Consider the following 14,659-nt stretch of genomic DNA (forward strand, 5'->3'; position numbering starts at 1 on the left):
TTTCCAGGAGAAAGCTAGTAACATTGGCCTGAGGCTCATTTCCCAGCCTCTGATAGTATAGCAAAGTTGCAAAGAGTTCCTGCACTTGTTTCCTCACCTGAACAGATTAAAAGCAGCCACCGAAAAGCTTTTAAAGTGGTGCTGATAAAGTGTGAATAAATATTCCAGTATCCAGCTAAAGAAACTTCACTGATCTCTGTAGCTCTCTGGATTTTGGAAAAGTGAAAAAAAGCCCAAACTTGCACCGTGTAATCATAATGAATTCCAAGACTCCTTACATGTCACCCTCATTGAGATAAGATGAAAGGATGTTAGCCCAATGTAAAGCATGACCTTTGGTGATACCACTGAGAGCCAGCTTGAGTGCTTTGAGTACATTCTAAGGCACAGCTGGATCAGAATAATTTCACCAAAATTTTCACTGTATTTGACAGCTCAATAGCATCATACAGTGTACAAAAGTTACAGAGTAAATCTGTATCTAAGTCAATGAATTGAGAAAGTTAAGGCTTTCAAACAAGTATCTCAGCAAAAAATAAAAAATAAAACCCCAAAAGACCTGACTACTCTAAACCAACTCCATCATTCAATTCTCCTGTAGGTTTACTAGACTAATCTACCAAAGCAGAGAGAGATCATCCCAGAAGGTACAAGAGAGTCTAACATCTAACCCGGCATGCAAAATGCAGTGACTTACAGTGCACCGTGATGGTGGTTGAGTCCATCATGCTTTTGTCAGTCAGAGAGCACTTGTATTCTCCTGTTGCATTTCGTCTCACATCAGTCATTACATAAGTATCTGAGCTTCTTATACCTTCTGTTTCTCCCTGTGGAATGGAAAGCAAAACTTTTATTGTATATGGGCCTGATAAAACATGTATTTGAGAATTTTTTTTTTGTATAAGGATGGTAAAACTGTAAGGATGACTAACTTCTTTCAAGAGGATATGAAAAATACAAAATCTGAAAGTTTAGCAGAAAAGAAAAAGAAAGCAAAAGATTGAAACAGTCTACCTGTAAGACTGTTGAAGAAATCACAACAGCAAAACAAATTGTTTATAAAACTGTATCTGCAATGATTTATTCAGTTTAGGAAAAACGAAACAAGGCATACTGCACTACACATTTTTAAAAAACACAAGCAAACCCTCCCCTATCTGCATCATGGTATGGAGCCTGTTAGGGTATACACTACCTCACATGCAGTTATCTACAGAAAGTGGTGCTCTGAATTAGCCAGCAAGTGCTGCTCCCTGGCTGACCAGTTCTCCAGCTTTCATCTGATTACAACTGACTGACCTAGATCAGCTTTGAAGGAAGCACAGAATAAAACCCTAATTCATATCTGTGAATCCAGAAAGATCTATGATACCTCTGAGTCTTGCCAAGAAATAACCAATTCCCACTGTCCTGAAGAGACAGGGATAGTATCAAGTAACAGGGAGACTGAAGATACAACAAACTGAGTTTTTTTTCAGCTTGCTCACTGTGATCATGAGCAAGGAGAGATAGCACACACTCTTCCCCTGGCATATAAGTGAGTTCCTAGGATAACTGAGTGAATCTAAATGGCTGTTACCAGATACAAGGACTTCAGCTCCTAGTTTCAGCACCTCAGACATGCCAGGAGTCCTAAGTAGATGAGGATAATGTTTAAAGGGTAACATGCATGTTTTCTGAAAAACCTGAAAGCATGCCACTGCTTTTGGTCTCTCTCAAGATGAGGTCTGCTCACTACTGCAGCAGGACCAAAAATAAAAAAGGTAAAATAGGAGAGAGAAGCAGGACACAGGAAACAGGACTAGGATTCTTAGAACAGAAAAGCCACATCTGTCTGTGGATTTCACCAACACTAATGGTACCAAAGCCTTAATTTTTATCAATCTGCATCTCATGCATTTGACAATTTGTTCTACGCTTTCTCCTGTGCTGAAACACTTGTTCATTTTGGTGTTGTTATGCCACCAAGCAATTAATTAAAGAAAAGAAATTGCAGAAAGATTCATCTGTTGAAGTCCAGAAAATAGCTGAATTAATTTCCTGTGCTTCCACTGCTGGATCTTCGCCTGTTATGACAACAGATGAGGTGATTTTAATTCAAGGTGTAAATCCTTTTTGTCAAAACTGCTTCTTATGAAAATATCTGATGATGGGAAATGAAGCCTAGCAATTTTCAGTAGATTCAAACCCAAAATAACATTGGGTGGGATGGGAGGTAGAAGGTTTTTTTTCCGAAATGTTTTGTGAACTAAGGTGAGGCATTCTCAGAGTCTGACATAATTGTCCATGTGCATCTTCAGTTTTAGTCACATCACATTCCTTCCTTCATTTATTATAAAGTCACACATACACTGGCATGTAGCAATGTCTGTAGGAAGGGACAATACAGAATATTTCACTATGCAGTGACAGTGAGACAGGACTTACTGGAATGTAAAACAGGAACTCCTGTGGAGGAGGGTTGCCATTTCCTGAGCACTTCAGAGTGACGTTATCACCTTCTTTAATGGTACTTTGTGACAGCACTTGAATAGTCACCTTCTCTGTTGGATCTGTCAAAATAATGTGCACATTTAATAGCTTCTGAAAAAAACTAACACAGTAACCATATGTATATGATAATTCATGGCTGGAAATGGGATGGGATTTTATCATCAAACAGGTAAAGGCATTCACAGGTGTAGATCTTCTTATATAAGAATTGAAGTTAATCACACTTTCTAAATTTTTGCCAATGAAGGGAAAGCAAAGAAGGCACACTACATTAAATTCATTTTTCTTCACCAAAATACCTGTAACTGAAACAGCAGTGATTACAACCATGTCATGAGCTTAAAAGAAAAAGCTCTAATCAGTATGAACAGTTTCATGGTGTGATTTCATTATGAGGGATTAACTTGTCCTCTGTGAAGCTCGCTGTCTGGAGGAATGCAGCAATCGGAAAAGCAACCGAAGCTCTCAATGCCCTGTGTTAGTACAAGATAATAGCCTTCCTGCATTAAAAAGAAAGAAATATGAACTAACCAACTATGTTCAGCCTATTCTATATGCTGATCACTACAGGCTTTCAGAAAGATAAATTTGGTGAACATAATAGGACCCTTAACATAGTCAACAGTACTGTAAATGCAACATGCTTTTGTCATGTTCAGTGAAGTTGAACTATAACTTACATTTTACTTTAGTAATTTTTTTAAGGCTTTAATACATGCTGCTCTTTGTAAGTAGAAGCCTAAATGTAATTCTTCAAAAATGAAGTAAAATGAACAAATTTAAAGGAAATAATATAGGCAGATAACTCTGACTGCTTTCATTTCAACACATAAATAAAATTTTACCAAGGATGCCAGAGTTGCATTAGGACACAGTACAGTGCACTTTATTATGAGACACTAAAGAAATCTACACAGCAGAGAAACGCTTGCCTGACAGTGGATTCTGGGTGTTTAGTGAAGCGTATGCTCCGCAGCCCTTCTGACCCTTAAAGCATTCATCACGTCTGTTTTCTGCTATGGGATTTCTCAATAATGGGAGTCACACACTGCTGTGGCCTCTTGATGACTGATAGCCCTAACACAGCCTCTCACTCCTCATCAAAGGAGGAGGGGGGAGTGGGCTTCAACAAGCCATGTCCCTCCTTCCTTCAGATGCAAGAGCCTTGGCGAGCTTCCACATCCTAACAGCTTCCAGGTCGGTACCTGCAGAGCTGATGGACGACTTCTGCCTGCTTAGGAAAGGGAAGTCCAGCAATGCTGCCGGTGGTGAATATAAAAGATATGATGAAGTAGCTGGCTAGGAATCACATGAATGCCTCTTGGTGGCTGCTGGGCCAAAACCCCATTTTCAGGGGATGTTTGGTGAGCTAGCCTGTGCAGGAGGCTGTTGCTGCTCTGTAATTTACATGAAGGTGACAAAAAAAAAAAATTACCATAAAGAATGTCTACATATACTATATACCCTAGAATTGCTCAGTCTTTGTTTCATGACTGAAAAGGGATGAATTACAATGAGAAAGACTTTAGGACTTTAATGTGGAACAAGTTTTCCCACAGAGATGAACAGAACTGGATTAAAAATGGACACAGTTAAACAAGAATGACATTCTTGCAAATCAAAGTCTCCCTGTAGAAATATCTTACCCTTCTATTTACTGCAATCAACTAAGAGAAAATCTTTAATTTCATTCATTAATGGTGGAAAAAAAACAACCTACAGACTAACTAAACTGTTCTCTTGAAGTGAAGAGGTTAACCTTCTGAGGAAGACACAACCTGAAGACAGTATTCAGTGCAATGCTGAGTGCTGTTTAACATAAGTAATGTGCTCCCCAGTTTTCTCTAATAAACAGGAGCAGCCTGGTGAAGGCATATCTTGCCTCTCAGTCGCACATATACATGGTTTGGCCCATCTTATCCTGTGCTTCCATGAACCTAAGCTTCTACTCTCTGCAAGGCACCAGCACCAAAAAGCAGTTTTCAGTAAGTGAATGCTCCTATCCCAGACCCACCACAGCCACAAGTATCTAATTTCAAGAAAAACACTGATGCTGGAAGCAGCATGAGTATAAAGAGTCTTTGATTCTAATCTGTTATGAAAAGAAGCTTATCCATACCAAGACAGACACTGAACAACAGGGCATGATTGGAAAGTCTGCCTGACCAGCATTATCTTTTTACACTGATTAAAGCTGAGCAGAACACAATATACCTGGAGTTTAGATAATTTAGGTATCTGAGATATTGTCTAACTGTCCAGCTCCAAGACTTCTCTTGCATTACTCATGTTACTTCTGGTAGCTTGCTTGATACAGCTGCAAACTAGAGCTGATAACTACTGCTAGTGAGCTAAGTTATTAATTTCCAACTAGCACCCAACTTGGCAGGAGATATTTCACTCTTCCTGTCATACGAGGTTACAGTGGCTGGCTGCTTCCAGGGTGTCAAGTAGCTATTAAACACTTGAGTTCTAAAGCCTGCACTAACCCAGATCTAAAAGAAAAACCCAAACAGTAAAACATTTCTTAGATCCTAACTGAATAGGCCTATCTTTTAAAAAAAACTTGTGTAGGTATAGTTTTAACCATGCTCTTCCCATTTCTTTACGGTAAACGGACAACTTGCAAGAAATCTCCCCAGATTATCATGTCTTTATTACTTTCTTCTACTTGCATCAGAGATGCAAAACACAACAGATGTGAAAATTAATCTGAAAAAAAATAAAAAAGCCTGAAAGACTTCCATTTCTTAGAGCTGGATTCTGCCATGGGTTTTTTTTTTTTCATCTGCGTTACATCTGACTCATTAAAAAAAATCCCATGTATTGAGAGAGAAACTAATTAGGATCACTGAACTAAATTAAAAACCAAAACCAAATCAGACATGTCATTATCATCAACCAACATCAGTCAAGAAATCCATCTGTTGAAGCTTTGGACATCTATTAATAGAGAGTTTCACAAATTCATTTGAACATGCATCTGAGCAGAGCAAGCAACTGATGTTACAGCAGGAAACTAGATAACTCCATAGTTCAAAGCCAAAACTCAAGGCCTCTTCAGTACTGAAGGGTGTGTCTGCCTCTCACTCTTGGCTAAATTAATCAGAACCACCCAACCCTGGAAGAAAAGCTACTGTATTAAAATTGCATGTTTCTGGACAAGGATTAGTTGAGCAAACATTAAATCTTTAAGATGGAGTGTACATGGTACCTGGCACACTGATTATTCTGCACTGCTGTGCTGCCTTCTTTTTACTTCATATTGGGTAGTCCTTAACGTGCATGTCATACATGAATCACAAAAATCTGCAAGCACTTCACCTCAACAGGTGAGCCTAATGCATACATGTGATGTGGAAATGAGGACAACAAAGCATCTCCTGGCAAGCAACAGCAACACGTACTTGCACTTCTTCCTTGTGAACATGTGCCATACACAGGAAGAGTTATTCTTTGAGCCATAGGGCTCCACAAATAAAAAAAAAAAAAAAAAGCCCAGTGAAAGTTGGTCACCAACTTTAAAGCAAAATCAAAACCAACCAAACAAAAGAACAACAACAAAGCCTCTGGCTTTAGAAGTGACAGGATAGGTGGCTGCAGACTTGATACCTCTATGTTATTTCCTAGGATAATGGCTAACTTTCCACAGATTTTCGTCTCAGGTCTGCTGGTTGTCATTCTTAGAGAAACAACTGGTGAAAAGATGTTAGTTTACTCTGACTTCTCCAGGTAAAAACACAAAGCAACTGCTCTGAGGTTCGATTTGATGTGGCCAAGGTCAACCCTGACCCCCCCTACTCTGTGTCTCAGCAAACTTCACCAAGGAAGGAGGTATCAAGGTAAAACATTCCCTGCCACTTCAAGCCTATGTCTTTGATCTTCAAGGCAACAGTATATGTGCTAACTAGGGAAATTCAATGCCTCACTAATTTTCTTTGCATTCAACTGGATTACAGATACTTAATGTATATTAAGACCCTATTGGATGGCTGGGCTATATACTTAAGATACCATCATTTCCAAATCAGAGACTTTTATAAGCTGAGGTATTATTACAGCTCAGAAACGTGTGGTGGTGCAGATCCTTTACTCACTGAGGCACACTGAAGTATCAACACTAGCCAACATTGTTCTTGCTTTAGCTACAAGGGCTGCAGGCCCAGTATTGTTTTTGTTTCAATAGCATGTGCAGTGGGCTGAGACAATCTGGCACTTTCTGACCTTACCTATTGGAGCAGTGACTTAAAACAATTGCATACCTCCTTGTCCTGGTTCAAACTCAGTAAGTCTGGATGATCAAGCACTCCCTAACTGTACCTGGAGCTGTTGTCAGCCAGGAAAAGTATGACACCCCTCCTGCCCATTCTGAAAGTTGCCAAAGCTCATCTGACTCAAATTGTTGCCTTGAAGAAACACACTGACTAAAGTCAATTGTACTGTGACCCTATAAGTATCAGTCCTGAAATGAGGCCCTTTGGAGCTCTCTGGGATCATAGCAGACTGTTACCCTGTGCCTCACAAAGGAAGATGGCTTATCTAATGAAAAAGCAGAAGTAGTTCGCAAATTCTCATTTTGAAGCAAATAGATTGAATTATAGTAATTTACTGTAATTCCATCTTGCGGATCAATTGGAGAAATATTTCATTGCAACTTCTTTTCATGCACTCCAGTGATCATAAGGTACTGAAATATAACATCTCAACATAGGTTAATGTCTGTATCTGTGTGTGAGCAATTTAGTTTAGAAATGTTGTTATATCTTTAATTGAACCACTATAACAAATTGTTGACTATCAAGTGATTAAGTATTGCTAGAAAATCATATAATCTAATTTTGTAATTTGTTATAATAGTGTCAATCAACCTCAGTTTGTTGCTGTTTCAAATCACACAGACCCATAATTATGTATTAAAGCAGTACACTGAAATCCCTACACCTAAACCTTTTAGTCATAAACCATTGACAAGATTCAGCCGCATCCAGATTTCGCCCTGAGGAGTTCAGAAAGCAAGAGGGTCCATCCTGAATCTCATGACTCAATGGTAGGGCCTTCCTCATTGTTTTCCACAATTCCTGTGCAAATCACTCCAACCTGGTCCTGACTACATATCTTCTATCCCTGTAAAAATCATTTCCCCTGATCCCATGTGAATCAGGGATACAGTTCCAATCCCTACGTGTCCCTTTCACATAGTAAATAATAGAGTGAACCCCACCAATGAATTTGGGTATGTTGCACTTCTATAAATCTGTATTAAAATCACCTTTGCCTAGTTATCTTTGTTGGTGACTCTTTGAGTGGCCATAAGACCTTCTACTCTCATCCAGGATAAATGGTACCACTTGACTTGACATCTTGCGGATCTCCTGTTCCTCTTCATTCTGCTACCATCAGCTGCCTTCTACAGTCCTTCAGAACTGTGATTTTACAAGAATTTGAAGTGCCTCTTCCCCCTCTCTAATTGCAACCTCTGACCTTCCCTGCCAGCAGCCTGTTTTGTTTATGCAAAGGAGAATGACAGGAGAGGACTCGAGGAAAGCCAATGTCACTCCAGTCTTCAAAAAGGGCAAGAAGCAAGATCACAGTCAGCTTCACCTCCTTCCTTGGAAAAATGATGGAGTGGCTCTTCACACAGAAATGAAGAAGGTTATCAGGAGTAGTCAGCATGGATTTACCAAGGGAAAATGATGCTTGACTATTCTGATAGATTTCTGTGATGTTGTGACTGAATGGGTAGATGCAGGGAGAGCAGTGGATGCAGTCTACCTTGACCTTAGCAAGGCTTCTGACAGAGTTTTCCATAACATCCTCTTGAGCAAGCTCAGGAAATGTGGGATAGAAGAATGGACAGTGAGATGGATTAACAACTGGCTACACAAGAGAGCCCAAAGAGTGGTGATCAGTGGTGCAGAGTTCAGCTGGAGACCTGTGACTGCCCCAGGGATCAGTGCTGGGTCTGGTCCTGTTCAACATCTTTATCAGTGACCTTGATGATGGGACAGAGTGTCTGCTCAGCCAGACTGTCATCAGCTGATGACACAAAGCTGGGAGGAGGGGCTGATTCATCTGGAGGCTGTGCTGCCATTCAGCAAGATTGGGACAGACTGGAGAGCTGGGCTGAAAGGAACCTAATGAGGTTCAACAAGAACAAGTGCAGAGTCCTGCACCTGGGAAGGAATAAAAAAATGCACCAGTACAGGTTAGGAAGTGATCTGCTAGAGAGCAGCCCCATGGAGAAGGACCTTGGAGTGGACAAGTTATCCATGGGACAGCAATGTGGCCAAGAAGGCCAATGGGATCCTGGGGTGCATTGAGAAGAGTATGACCAGAAGATCAAGGGAGGTTCTTTTCCCCCTCTACTCTGCCCTAGTGAGACCTCACCTATAAGTACTGCGTCCAGTTCTGGGCTTCCCTGTTCAAGAGGAACAGGGATTTACTGAGAGAGTACAACAGATGGCTATGAGGATGATTGAGGAAAGGAACACTGCCTTATGAAGAAAGGCTGAGAGACCTGGGGATTTTTAGTCTGGAGAGGAGAAGACTGAGAGGGCATCTAATTAGTGTGTATAAATATATGAGGGCTGGGAGTCAAGAAGGGACAACCTGTTCTCACTTGTGCCCTGTGATAGGATGAGGGGCAATGGATTCAAGATAGAGCACAGGAAATTCCACCTCAACATGAGGAAGAATTTCTTTACTGTAAGGGTTACGGAGCCATGGCTCTCCAGAGAGGCTGGGGAGTCTCCTTCTCTGGAGACTTTAGGGATCTGTTTGCATGCATTTCTGAGTGACCTGCCCTAGTTTTGGTCCTGCTCTGGCAGGGGGATGATTTGGCTTGATGATCTTCAGAGGTCCCCTCCAACCCCTAACATTCCGTGCTTTTGTGACAAGTTCCACTTTGGTCAATAAGGCAGTAAGAAAGTTACTTTAGGACTTAGGCCAGCTGGGAGTAAATACACAAATTCTCAACTTAGAAGTCTACCAGCATTCAAATGATACATTTTACATATGAAAAAAACCCAGTCAGCATCTAGGAGCTGTAGGGAAGCCATTGAGCTTTGCGCAAGGTAGTCTGCCAACCTCAGCTGTTTAGTGCTGACTCTGCAAAAGAGAGAAACATTAGAGTATATGAAAAAAAAAGGTATTATGTATTTATTGCATATTTCAAGGGGCACAAAGAGTCATTCTTCTCAGCCACTCTTAACTTCTGTTAAATGTGCTTTTCACAGTTCTAACTTTAACTTCTTGTGATTACCACTTTCCTCTTGTCAATGCAATCTCAAAATTCTACTGTCAGAAAGAAAAAAAATCTCAGGTAAATCTGAAGACAAGTAAAAATTACACAATGTACTTGGACCTCCTTGCTGCTGATCAGCTTTGAAAAAAACTTCTTGTCAGCTAAGCAGAAACGTCTGTTTTGTACACTCTCCCTGATTTTGTTCTCTCCCCCCCCCCACAGGCAGACTTCATATAGTAATAGATGCTTTTTAATAACTTACAGTGAACATCAAAGACAACTGGTTCAGACTGTATTGTCTTCTGGCCAGATGGTCCATAATAGGTCACAATGCAAGAAAACTTGGCATTTGTATCTTCCTTTGTTGGCACATACTGAAGAGAAGATGTCATGGTAAAGAGTCCAGTAGATTTGTTCACAAGCTTTTGCAAATTTATGACTACAACTGAAAAGGAAATACTATTTCAGTGTCACATAGACAGAATTTGCAACCTTCCTCCTAAATTTTGCTGACTGTTCTGTATTTGTTCTCAGGCTGCAAACATACAAGCCACATGACAAATTACCCAAGAGACTTTACAGGTTACTTCTAGTACTGCCACTGACATATTCCAGGAATCTTTTATCAACAAAACAGTCCTAACATACTGTTTATTTCAAATCAAATCAGAACAAAAAAACTAATTACAAATTGGTGTTTGTTTTTTTTTAATACAAATCTCAGATTAACTCCTAAGACAGAAAGAAGATCTCAAAAGTGCTGGCAAAAATAATACAGATGATTATATTTATAACTTCATTTTGTAAGCATTCTCTTTTTTATGGAAGGTTACATACTGTGGTCTGATCACCCTTTCAAAATTAAAGTTGAAAGGGAGGGAAAAAAAAATGTTCCTCCTATATATCCTAAAAAATAAATATCTGTGTAAGATGATCTACATGGTCCAAATCACAATCCTGGACAGTTGTGAAATGGAGACAGTTAATACCTTATAATAAGTTGGAAATTAGACAAAGGTTTCTGCTAGCTAAATAGCTTTGTTACAGCATTAACAAAGGCGATGTGGTTTTAAAGCTGGAACTGAAAGAGATTATATAGCAAAGCTTGGGTGCTCTGGAAGGCCTAGAAGTTTCTTCAAGTTCCTCTTTCCATATAAGTAGTTTTCTCAAAGGAACAATAATTGAGAATAAAGTAGAGCAACACTTATGATCCAAATTCTTCATGCATACATTCCTCTGTGGACTCTGGCCAATAGTGAAACGTACCATCTTCAACGGGCTGCAAAACTCTCCCATTTTTGTACCATGTAACATTGCCTTCAGGATAACTATCTCTTGCAACACACTCCCCGAGCTGCAATAACAGATAGGAATTAGTCACTGTTTTTCTCCACAGTATTTTAATATAATTCTATTTTTTTTTGGCTCATACTGCTTTGGGTAAAAATGTCTACGAAGTTCAATTGCTTAACTCCAGATCATTTCTATTTATTTACTTATTTTTTTAAATAAAACAAATCCCATCAGTGAGGTTTAGGTACAGTTTGGGAGAGGGTTCAGTGGTGTGTCTAAGATCAGCATGATCTCTATTTGTTTGCAGAATAAGGCAGGGCTAATACAGAAATGTATTAGTGTTCCGTGCTCAGCTTGGCTCTAGATCACAACCTCTGAAGGACAGGTGTGCACACGTGTACCTTCTCTGAGCCTCAGTCCATCACCTCTCTTCATTTTGATTGCAAAGGAATTTCAGGCAGCCACGAGGCACATAACTTTGAGGGAGAAAGCTGCTCTTACCATCTGTAGCTTCTCTGTTTCTAAGAAGTCTGCTTGATGTAGGATTTCTGGTTGAGAGGGTTGTTCTAAAACGTAAGAAGGATAAAGGCATTAGTGAAGGGAGCACAAACAGATGTTTGAAAAAACAAAAAGTTACTAAAAGATATATGGACTTTCAGAGTAAATAGAACAATCTGTCCTGGTATAGTTTTACCTAACTGTCATTAAAAGAAGAAAAAGTGAGGTACCTCAGTATTAGTAAATAGACTGAAAAGGAAAAATGATAACCTCAAAATTTATCATACTTTTCATAATGAATTCCATTCATTCTGACAATTCATATTCTAGACATGCAAACCAGTTCAGCACCTGGGAGGAGAGAACCAGATATAATCTATCTCAGTTATATGATACACATTGCTGGAGAAGGAACTGGTGGTAAAGAACCTATAGGAACTTAAAGCAGCTTTACTGTGGATACTATTGTAGCTGAGCTGTCACATTATAAAGGAACAAATTCAACCTAATCATTACTCTAACGTTTATTGTTCCTCACTCGGATTGTTATATTTAAGAAATTCGGGTGATAGAGATAAATGTAATCACTTTAACTGATTCTGAGTTAGTCATAACTATCTTTAAAAAAATAAACTTTTTCCTCAGTGCCGGTATGTCTTATTTACTTTTATTATGGTAGATGGACCTCTTAGCTTGCCAAAGTGGAGGATCTATCAGTGTTTCCATTATAAAAAACCTACTTTCTAGAGACTATATAACTTGTCTGTCAAAATTGTTTGGCCTGAAGCCCGGAATGCAAATTTTTATCTCCAAAAGAGATAGTTTTACCCACAATTTAATCAGAAGAGGGGAAAAAAAAAAAATCATTGTTTACACAGTCAAAGAAAGCCTCTGAACGCTAGATATAGTGTGCATATATTATATACATTCACAGACTGAAACATCCTTAACCATGCCAGTATAAAGAATCCGTTTCCTAAATCAAGCTCTCTATGAAATAATATATGTATGTCAGTAATCTCATCCCCAAGTGAACTTCCCACCACCTTGCCAAAATCCTGGTGAAGTTACTAATGTGCAGGTGTACTTCTCCTGCTGTCACAAAGATAGAAAGCCTACACCTTTCTGCAACAGTCCACTCACCCTGCCCGTGTGTGCCTACATGTGTACATCTGTGTTTGTGTGCACACAAACGCACAGATATCCTTTGCTTGGAGGGCTATGCCAGGACCTAACAAACAAGCTCATTAAAAGAGAAATAAAAGACAACAAAAGAAGATATTCATATGATATTTTCAAGCAACTTTGCTTGTGGCAGAAACTGAAAACAAACAAAAGAAACAGTCAAAGCTATGCACCAAAACCATCATGATTTCTACAGCGGCCTAATAAAGATTTTTTTTATTTTAATACATGTGCATGCTTATTTCTCTGTTAGTCTTGAAGGAAGAATGTTAGCCTATTTGCTGTAAAAGCCTGTCCAGGGCAAAAAATTTTCACATCAATTCAAGCAAATCAGTTTTTACAAGACCATTAACAGGCCTTCTGGTTCAGATTTTCAGGTCCCGTAAGCAGGCATAGGTGGCTGCCTGTCACAGCTGATCAGACCACAACCCACAACATCTTTTACCACCTCTGCTTTCCTTCCTTTCATCTCTCATCCCCCCTGCCCCTAGGACTGGTTTGAGAAGACCTACTCTGTGCTTTGGACCCTCCCCTCCAATGCTCATGCCAAGGGAAGGGGAGGACCCACTGCTCTGTGACCCCTGTGTGGCTCTCACTATTCATAGAATCATAGAATTGGCTGGGTTGGAAGGGACCTCAGAGATCATCAAGTCCAACCCTTGATCCACTACCGCTGCAGTTACCAGACCATGGCACTGAGTGCCACATCCAGTCTCTTTTTAAATATCTCCAGGGATGGAGAATCCACTACTTCCCTGGGCAGCCCATTCCAATGTCTGATGACCCTCTCCGTAAAGAAATTCTTTCTAATATCCAACCTATTTCAAGTGCTCTGGTGACAGAACAGGGGCCCCAGTTGAGATGCCACCATCTGCTGTCTCGGAGCAGATTCTGAAGGGGAATTGCCTGCAGCCAGGTCCCCACCTCCGCATCGTGGGCACCAACATAATTCACTGTGAAAGACTCATTTGGCATTCACTAGCTCAGCATCTGAAGCAAGAAGACTTTTTAAACTTGGCAGCAGCAGAGCCCACTTTGGTGGGTTTGCAACTTCAGCACATTGCTTATCTCCCAGCTTAAGAGCTTGCCAGGGTGCTCTGCAACTCTCTGTAGGCCGTATAATAGGGAAGAAAAGAGATCACTGACTGCAAAAGCCAAGCACTGGTGTAACAGGACAACAGCTGATGTCTGCTGGGCTGCTCTGCTTTGGAAACTGGCCATTTAATTCCAGAAAAAAAGATGCTGACATCTGGAAAGCTGGTAGAACTTAAACATTTGAGTAGTCCAGTGAGTGAGACTGGCAGGTGGTACTTGTGCAATGAGACATTCCAGCTTGTTAGTTCTGAGTTAAGCAGTTAGCAAAGCTGAGGAGGTGACAAGCCCCAGTGAAACCCATCTTCAGCCATCCGTGAGTGCAGTCACCAGGCTGAGTTTCAGGTGCACAAAACTTTTGGTTTACAGGGGTTTCCACTGCTGTAGCCTACTGGATCTGTGATTCAAGAAGTTAGGAAGTCTGCTGTTTAAACAAATGAAGTTTGCAGACTACTCTTTACTCCTCTTAATTAGACTAAGAAAGCAAGCAAGCAATAACAAAAAGTGAAACCCCAAGCCCCAGATTTAAGAAGTTAAACACAGAGAGGGTAAGAGAATTCTAAATAAAGTTGTAAACTCAAAATTAAAAATTGCAAGGGTACTTCTTTCTTGCAGTGCTAAGCTGGCCACATTACATGTGTGGCATCCTGTATTCTTATCTTCGTTAGTAAACAGAAGCTTTCACTGTAAGTATTAATGCATACAATAAAACATACAAGCTGTGCTCCATGGTTGAGTTAGCGTTGTGTTAATATTTAGTACAGTAAACAGTAATTCAAACAGTTAGCGTTTCCTTTTACCATATACCACTGTCTCATCTACATATTTACTGCTGTGTGGTAAGTAAACATAATA

The 14,659-nt window shown here is 40.0% G+C and overlaps 1 protein-coding gene across 1 annotated transcript in view; it reads right to left on the reverse strand.

The window, feature by feature from the left end:
* ALCAM (activated leukocyte cell adhesion molecule) overlaps positions 1-14,659 on the reverse strand; it is a 39,963-nt gene that overhangs the window by 21,021 nt on the left and 4,283 nt on the right. Inside the window, exons 3-7 of the mRNA XM_008496805.2 lie at positions 11,531-11,595; positions 11,003-11,090; positions 9,999-10,181; positions 2,428-2,552; positions 698-827 (exon numbers count right to left, since the gene is read on the reverse strand). Of these exons, the coding sequence (XP_008495027.1) occupies positions 698-827; positions 2,428-2,552; positions 9,999-10,181; positions 11,003-11,090; positions 11,531-11,595 (591 nt within the window). The remainder of the gene's footprint in view (positions 1-697; positions 828-2,427; positions 2,553-9,998; positions 10,182-11,002; positions 11,091-11,530; positions 11,596-14,659) is intronic.

The sequence above is a fragment of the Calypte anna genome, chromosome 1 (genome assembly GCF_003957555.1).
Source record: "Calypte anna isolate BGI_N300 chromosome 1, bCalAnn1_v1.p, whole genome shotgun sequence".
NCBI lineage: Eukaryota > Metazoa > Chordata > Aves > Apodiformes > Trochilidae > Calypte > Calypte anna.